Genomic DNA, 9,142 nt, shown 5'->3' with positions numbered 1-9,142 from the left:
CAGTTCTTATGCCAGCACATAGATTTCACTTCCTATTTTTTTAGGCATCCCTTATGTAATATCCATTCATGCTGTTCAAACCATCAGTACATACCACACGATTTATACACACATTTCACTCAAAGTAACATGTCTCATCCATACACTTCAATCAGAGTAGAATGCAGCCCTCACCCAGAACCTTAAAGTTGATTCGATAAATTAACATAACAACCATATGTATAAGTTGGTCACGCCACAAAAGGTACAATACATCATGTTTCTAAATGTGTGCCACAAAAGGAGTACATATGTTTCTAGGGTGTGTCACATAAGCAAAATGAGCATATACTGGCTTAACAACCAGCAAAATGAGCAGAGCAAGTGTCATAATCACTCTACGAACTTAATTATAGGTCTACCAAATCTTCACTAGCTTGAAGATCTTCCAAATCTCCCAACTCTTCAGCAGATTGAAGATCTTCCAAAGCTCCATCAACTCTGTAGGGAAATCTGCAACAAATAGAAAACTCAAAATGGAGCTCTTTTTTCAGATTTTAAATTAGCACATTAAAGATTTTGACATGCTTCAGTTTTTAACTCGTCGACATAAATAAAACTCTTCTAAATGTGCAGCATCTCATCATCACAGCAAGCAAGGTTACATCAATAGATCAAGAAAGATTTGTTTGAAGTACACATAAACAAATCTTCATGCAAATAAGCAAAACAAAAAGCTGTACAATGAACTTGCAAAAGCTGCTTAGTCTAAAAAAATTACAACTTACTAGTGAAAGCTATGACTAAACCTGAGTTAAACATGTATCTCTGGAGTTAATATAGTACTCTGAGTTCGAATCTTTTTTTGCACCGAGTTAAACTCAACAAATAGGCAAAACTCTATCCAGTACTATATTGAACAAATAGTTAAAACTGTGTACAAATAGGCAAAAGTCTGTACTATAAAAAACACAGTAGTATACAGGTAGGCAAAACTCTGTACTATACATTGTACAGTAGTACAAATAGGCAAACCTCTGTACAAATAGGCAAGGGAAGGCCATTGGTTATTGGTTTCTCTATATCATAGGGAAAAAGAAACTCATGAAATAACCATTGATTATAGATTTCTTTGTCTATCTCATGCATCTTAGCTTGTTTTTAATAGAGTTCATTGAAGATAATACCCTCTAGCAGACTAGCAAGCCAAAACTGGTATGAGGATCAGTTTTATACGCCAAAACAAGTCTGAAATTCTGTACTGTATAGTAGAGTTTAACATTGAGTTCTAACTCACAGTCAAAAGTCTTTCATGTTCAAATAGAACTACTAGGAAAAGGGCTATAGATAGGATTGATACTAATGGCGCACCAGGTAAGCAGTGCGCCACTACTATATACTAATGGCGCACCTGTTGGTGATGCGCCATTAGTGTGGAAGACACTAATGGCGCACCAGAAACAGGGTGCGCCACTAGTATTACATTTTTTTTCATTTTTCCATACATACTAATGGCGCATCAGATAGACAATGCGCCATTACTACTTCTAACTAGTAATGGCGCACCTGGCAGTGAGTGCGCCATTACTGTAATTTTTTTCTTATTCTTTTTTTGCAAAACTACTAATGGCGCACCGTCTAACAGTGCGCCATTACTAGTTTAAACTAGTAATGGCGCACTGTTAGACGGTGCGCCATTAGTATATATATTTATATTTTTTACTTTTTTGCAAAACTTCTAATGGCGCACCGCCTGCAGGTGCGCCATTAGTAACCAGGGTTACTAATGGCGCATTCCCTTGTGGTGCGCCATTAGTAACCTGGGACCTCAACAAGATATTTTTGACAGCCCCACACCTACCCACTCACTTTCCCCACATCATTCCCTTCACCTCCTTCTCCAAGCTTTCGGCTGCCTCCTCCTCCTCACCTCATTTGCACCATAGATTCATCAAAATTAAGTGGTGAAATTACCTTTTTTTCATAGGTAAGTAAGGGGAAAGCTATCTTCATGATGTAGATCTACTTTTTTTCTCCCTAGCTTGCTCCGACAACGTGCACATGCACTTTTTGTGGCCTAGCTAGATCTATGTATGTTTGTGGTGTTGCATATATGTTTGTGTTTGAAGGTACCAGTATTTGAAATGCGATAGTTGCCAATATTTTGCCGGAATGTTTTGATTCATTTCCGTTTCGGCGAGAATTTTGGCACTATGCATTCTTTTTGGTCCTATTTTTAGGGAAGGTCATGCCAAATTTTTTCTTGGTTCTAAAATATCGTTTTGCTCTACCCCGCAGGCGACCATGGTCCGCACGATGACTGAAGGCATCGTGAATAGGTTTTTTAGCTCCGCGAAGGCCGAGATGCTTCAAAAGAACGAGACGGAGATAAGATGTCCGTGTCGAAGATGCAAGCTGAAGAGCCTTATTGCAGACCCGGATTCCGGGCAGGTGCGGGACCACTTGCTCTTGCGTGGTTTCATGGATGGCTATCGGTAGCAAGGTGATGAAGATGACTATGAAGTCGTCCATGGCCGGGGCCGGGCAAGAAATGAGGAAGGGCAACAAGACAAGTACCACCGCGGCGAGGGCGGGCGAGAAGACGAAGAATCTCCAGGACATGATCACGGCGGTGATGCTGTACACAGTCATCATGTAGAAGATGTCGTACATGATGATGAGGAAGATCAAGACGAAGGGCATGATCATGAAGATGAAGATGCCGGAGCAGACGACGATGGAGGCTGGGTGCAGGACCCTCATATTCAAGAGCTGCTTCTCAAGCAGACGGATAACGCAAGAGCTGCCGCCCGAGAGAAAGCCAAGACGGATCAACTGGAGATAGACGCGGTTACTCCATTGTATGTAGGATGCAGGCCCGAGGATACCCGCCTGAAAGTACTGCTCATGGCTTTGGAGATGAAGGTAAACACAAAATGACCGACGCATGCTTCGACGAGAACATGTCATTCTGGCACGAACGTCTTCCCAAGGGGAACAAGTGCCCGACCAGTTTCGAGGAGGCGAAGAAAATCGTGCGTCCTCTGGATTTACCGCACGTGAAATACCATGTGTGCATGAACAATTGTATCATTTATCGGGACGAGCACGCGGAGTCTACCATATGTCCGGTGTGCGGCATCACTCGATACAAGAAGAGGAAGAAAGCTCCTCGAAAATCGGTGTGGTACTTTCCGATCACTCCTCGTCTGCAGCGGTATTTCGCGGACCCTAAGGTAGCAAAGCTCCTGCATTGGCACGCGGATAGGGAGGAGAAGAAGCGGGAAGATGACGGAAATGATTCGGAGATAAATAAAAAAGATAAGATGCTGAGTCACCCTAAGGATGCGAGCCAGTGGCAAGCGTTGAATTTCGAATACCCAGAATTTGGGAAGGATCCAAGCAACATCGTGCTGGGCGCGAGCACCGATGGAGTCAATCCATTTGGCAGCCAGAGAAGCACACATAGCACCTGGCCTGTGTTTGTGTGGATGTACAACCTTCCCCCTGGTTGTGCATGAAGAGGAAGTACATTCACAGGAGTATGCTAATTGAAGGGCCGAAACAACCAGGGAACGACATCAATCTATATCTGGGGCTGCTGAAGGAGGAGCTAGACACGCTGTGGAAAACGCCAGCCAATACGTGGGACGCCGCAGAGAAAGAATATTTCCCTATGAGAGCCGCACTGCTCACGACGGTGCACGACTATCTCGGTTACGGATATCTCGCGGGGCAGGTAGTCCACGGATTTTCTGGATGCGTAAGGTGCATGGATGACACAACGTATCGCAAGGTAGATAGAGATCCCGGGTCTTCGAAAACCGTGTTCATGGGACATCGAAGGTGGCTTCGCGACGATGACCCGTGGAGGAAATGCAAGGATCTGTTCGACGGTGAAACCGAACCCCGAAAACGCCCGTGTATGAGGAGCGGCGAGGAAATAGACGATCTGTTGAAAAATTGGAAAGACTGCCCACTGCCGGGAAAGAAGCAAAAGGCGCCAGAGCCGGGAAAGAAGTGAAAGGCGCCAGAGCCGCTGATGAAGGTATGGAAAACGAGGTCTATTTTCTGGGACTTGTCATACTGGAAGATCCACCGTGTGCCTCACAGCCTTGATGTCATGCATATCACGAAGAACGTGTGCGAGAGTCTGCTTGGTACCCTGCTCAACATGCCAGAGAGGACCAAAGATGGGCCGAAAGCAAGGGAAGACTTGAAATCAATGGGCATCAGGCAGGAGCTTCACGCTAATGATGATGATGATGATGATGATGATGATAATGATGATGAGGCGAAGCAGGACATAGAAAGTCGTCGCAAAGGCAAAAAGGCCAAGAAGACCAGAAATGACTACCCTCCCGCGTGCTTCACTCTAAGTCAGGAGGAGATCGAGCAGTTTTTCACCTGCCTCCTAGGAGTAAAACTTCCTTACGGTTACGCAGGGAAGATAAGCAGATACCTAGACCCAGCGAAGCAGAAGTTCAGCAGAATGAAGTCTCATGACTGTCACGTGCTGATGACGCAGATACTTCCAGTTACAATCCGTGGGATCATGGACGCGCACGTCCGTGAAACGCTATTTGGCCTATGCAACTTTTTCGACGTCATCTCTCGGAAGTCGATTGGCGTGAGGCAACTCAGAAGGCTACAGGAAGAGATCGTGGCGATACTATGCGAGCTTGAGATGTACTTCCCGCCCGCATTCTTCGACGTTATGGTGCGTCTTCTGGTCCATATCGTGGAGGATATCATCCAACTCGGGCCGACGTTCCTGCACAGCATGATGCCGTTCGAAAGGATGAATGGTGTCATTAAAGGATACGTTCGCAACATGTCACGTCCAGAGGGAAGTATAGCCAGGGGCTTTCTGACCGAAGAGTGCATCTCCTACTGCACGAATTATCTAGGCATCGAGAACCCCGTTGGTCTGCCTGTCAACAGGCACCTCGCCAGGCTCGCTGGATGGGGTCACCGTGAGGGTCGCTGCGAAATGCATGTCGACTTCGAGGGTCGACTCGCCGACTTTGAAAGAGCAAACCTAGTCGTGCTACAACACATAGACGTGGTCGATCCTTGGGTGGTAGAGCACAAAACCTTTATTGAGAAGACGTACAATGACCGAGGCCAACAGAGGACGGACGGAGATATACTCAAAGAGCACAACTCATGTTTCACGCGTTGGTTCAAGCAGAAGCTTCTGTCGTACCCTTTACATGAGGATTCTTCCGCGGAAGAACAACTCATATTCGCCTTGTCACAGGGCGCCGAGCACAACCTGATGAGGCGTACGATATCAACGGCTACACATTCTACACCGAGGACGAGGACATGAAGAGCGATGGTTATCAGAACTCCGGGGTAATGATGGAATCCTACACCGGTAACGACAAGGACAGATACTACGGAAGGATCGAGGAGATCTGGGAGCTGAGCTACGCTGGAGAGAAGGTCCCGATGTTCCGTGTCAGATGGGCCAAGAGTGTCCTAAAAGAAGACCGGTATTTCACCACCATGGTTATACCCGAAGGCAAATCCAAGACCGCGGGCGCAAACGTCACCGCGGAAAATGAGCCATGGGTACTGGCTTCACAAGTGGACCAATGCTTCTTCATTACCGATCTGTCAAAGCCCAGTCGTGTTGTCGTGAGGAGAGGAAAAAGGAAGATCATCGGAATGGATGGAGTAGCCAATGAGCAAGACTTCGACAAGTACGGCGACCCGAAGATCGAACATGACGACGACGATGAAGTAGCAGCATACACCACAAGAAGAAGCAGGACCACCCTACCTAAAGGACGTCCGTTCCACAGAAGAACTCCATTTGCGAAAAAGAAGGGCAAGAAGATTGTGAACAGATAGCTAGCTAAGATCGATTGTATTTAAACTGTAGCCTTCATTTCTCGGGCACTTTTTGATATCATGAATATTTTTGTATTATGAAAAAATATTTCTCGGGCCTACAGAAGATCGATTGTATTCAATATGAAAAAATATTTAATATTCATGAGGACACTCGATCTCGATCCCCCTCCCTCTCGATAGCTATCGCCCTCGCCAGATCCCCCTCGCCGCCGAGCACCCCCCGCACCCCCCCCGCTCCACCGCCACCGAGCACCCCCTGCACCCCCCCGCTCCACCGCCGCCGACCCAACAAATTTGATGACATTTTGAAATAAGAAATTTGATGATATCTTCAAATAACAAATTTGATGATATTTTCAATTAAAAATAAAAAAACAAATTTGATGATATTTTCAAAAAAAATTTGATGATATCTTCTGTTCTAGTCCTCATGAAAATAACAAATTTGATAAAAAACAAATTATTAGATGCAACAAGAAATAATGAAAAAAAATTTACTAATGGCGCACCAGAGGAGGGTGCGCCATTGCTGTCAGAAAAAAAGTTACTAATGACGCACCAGAGGAGGATGCGCCATTGCTATCAGAAAAAAAACTTACTTATGGCGCACCGCTAGGTGGTGCGCCAGTGCTATACCTCCCCCGACTAAAATCTCGGCCCCAATCCCCGGCCGATCCCATCTCACATCTCACATCGCCAATCCCTGGCCGCTGCCCCGACGACCCACGACGCCGCCGCCCCTACGTGTGCCGCCGGCCCCGCGCCCCCGAGCCCCCACCACTGCAGCTCCTCCGTCGCCCACTACCATGGAGATACCCTGGTAAGATTTTTACTATTACGACATCCGTGCATCTTTTGCATACTTCTAAAACTAGTACATCATTGCTAACTATGAAGTTATTACTATGTTTTTCAACAGATAATCCCAGAGAACTGTGTGCCTCATATGATGTATCTGAAAGGTAGTGTTCATGTTTTGAACATACAGCCAGGTCATCCTACGAATCTCAACTGTCCATACGAGATTTCTAAAAGAAGTGGAGACAAGAAAATCAAAGGATGGAAAAATGTACGGACAGTCGTAAGGAGCTTCTTGGAAGCAAAAGGAAGCGAAGCGCAAGAATTGGAGACAGGATGTTCTCCATTCTCCATAATGGAGAGTCAGGGTCTATATTGTTTTATGCTATTTTAGCTTAAATAGGGTATTTAGGTCCTGCCTAATACTGATGATCATGTGCTGATGAACAATTAAGTAGGGTTGGTTCGAAGACTATCAAGATGATGATCGTATGACTTGTTATGAATAACGAGTAGAAGTTGTATGATGATGATTAGTAGGACTTGTTAGGATTAGTATTACTTCCGACAAACTCGATACTCGCGGTCTTGAGACTTGTAATGTTTTATCTTTGTTCGGTCTTTTGAATTCGGAGACTAATATGATGAATTGTATTCGGAGACTAATCTTCTATTGTATTCGATGAATCTGATGTTGCTGTCTATATTCTGTCTAATAATATATTTTATATTCTGTCTAATAATATATTTTATAACCTGCGTAAAAATCAGAAAAGAAACAAAACCAAATATTCATACTAATGGCGCATCACCACCAGGTGCGCCATTAGTATGCCAAAGGATACTAATGGCGCATCAACAGAGAATGTGCCATTAGTATGACAAAGCCATGCTTACGTATGGCCCCCCGGGCGGCACACTAATGCGCATGCTGTTACATACTAATGGCGCACCAGTGGTGCGCCATTAGTAAAAATTACTAGTGGCGTGCTACTAATGGCGCACTAGTGATGCGCCATTAGTAGGCAAAACCGGTGCGCCATTAGTAGCCCTTTTCCTAGTAGTGTAGGCAAAACATGCTCAGTTTGAATCTTTCCTTTTTTACTAAGATAAACATTTGTACCGAGTCTCCAGGAATGACGTAAAAGATTTCAGCATAATACTTACTCTATGAAATATTTTTCTTTTGTAAACTTCAGTACTGTACAGAATCGAGTGCATGAAATTTCTTGGAAACATACAAACATAAAAACAAAATATGATTATGTCGCCTACCACTCTACCTCAACGGCCCAGCTAGCATACTAGAATAAGATTTGATCTCAAAGAAACATGCATATTACCTGAGCTTGCTTGTGGTCGCATTCCTGCTTTCGTCATGGACTTTTCCACTTCCAACTGCATACATAGAACGAAAGCTTCTTAAGCAATCAACCATGATAGTAATTGTTAAGTTCAATCATAAGAACAAAAGCTCACATGCTTGTATGGCCATGCGATACATCATAGTGCTTCCCATTAGCCAATACTTCAGTTTGTCATCCACAACATAGTACATATGCTTTCAAGCAAGTGTAAATGGAGAGTGTAAGGGTGATGTATTAGATAAAGGGGAAAGTTATACTACAAGTCGTCGAGAGATAAAGGGGCAAGTTATACCAGAAATCATACACATTGTGCATTCTAGTGTTTTTTTCCTTCTTCCCCTTCGTTTCTTGATCGAACTCATGGTCTAAACATGGAAAATAGTTACTTGGGTATCATCCATTTAACTAACAGCCTATATACATAGATTTTAGAGCTACGCACCTTCATGCTCTTCAATGCCGTCACTTGGGATTTCATCAACATCTCTAGTCGTTTGGGACCTAAGAACTCGAGCATCTCATGGTAATCATCTAGGTCGATCTCCTCTTGAACATCATCAGGTTGAACCTCATCATGGTCACTAAGATTGAGCATCTCAACGTAATCCCCATCCCACTCTTATCCATTCTTGACCAATTTCACTAAGATTGCCTAACATGAGAAAGAAAGAATACTTCTATTAAGGAAAAAAATCTAGTAACAAAAATGCATATCGTCCGTATCTAGTACAGGCAACAAGAAATACTATACGGAGAAGGAATGTCATCACACAATAGAATATAATTAACTGAAACATGTCATTTCAGAAAATACAATAACCAAAATAGCAGTAAGAATGTCATCATCTATATCATAAAAGCGTAGCACCTATTCTGTCCACATATGGTATTTCACAAAACACAAACAAAGATGGTAGTAGGTGCATCAACAAAACAAACAAACACTTAAAATAATTAGCTTTGTTTCATCTCAAATTAAAATGACCTCCAAAGCTCAACTAAACAGTCAGGTGTCAACCAATTTAATTACGGTATGCACTTGTTAATCACCAATAGTACATGTCCTTTGATCTAAAGGGCTACTAACAGTAGTAGTGATTGTTTTTAGACAACCAAACAACCTTCAAACATGT

At 43.8% G+C, this 9,142-nt stretch overlaps 1 protein-coding gene across 1 annotated transcript; it reads right to left on the bottom strand.

Annotated features, from left to right (window-relative positions):
- Positions 1-389: 389 nt before the first annotated feature.
- LOC147963466 (uncharacterized) lies at positions 390-8,646 on the bottom strand. Its single transcript, XM_087526640.1, has 4 exons — positions 8,452-8,646; positions 8,122-8,203; positions 7,986-8,040; positions 390-492 (listed from the first exon to the last, which is right to left on the bottom strand). Exons 1-4 carry the CDS (start codon positions 8,602-8,604, stop codon positions 390-392), a joined length of 393 nt encoding a protein of 130 aa, XP_087382766.1. The 5' UTR covers positions 8,605-8,646.
- Positions 8,647-9,142: the final 496 nt, after the last annotated feature.

The sequence above is a fragment of the Triticum urartu genome, chromosome 6A (genome assembly GCF_056163025.1).
Source record: "Triticum urartu cultivar PI428250 chromosome 6A, HENAU_Tu73, whole genome shotgun sequence".
Taxonomy (NCBI): Eukaryota; Viridiplantae; Streptophyta; class Magnoliopsida; order Poales; family Poaceae; genus Triticum; species Triticum urartu.
Note: the sequence above shows the minus strand (reverse complement) of the source record. Positions and strands in the feature narration are given on the sequence as shown.

Bases quoted from the DNA above. Each gene is read 5' to 3' on its own strand.
- LOC147963466 (XM_087526640.1), bottom strand. From the start codon at position 8,604: ATGCTCAATCTTAGTGACCATGATGAGGTTCAACCTGATGATGTTCAA. The intron at 8,204-8,451 runs GTGCGTAGCTCT...CTTGCTTGAAAG, and splicing joins CGGCATTGAAGAGCATGAAG to CATATGTACTATGTTGTGGA. The intron at 493-7,985 runs GTAATATGCATG...TATTTGTTGCAG, and splicing joins GCGACCACAAGCAAGCTCAG to ATTTCCCTACAGAGTTGATG.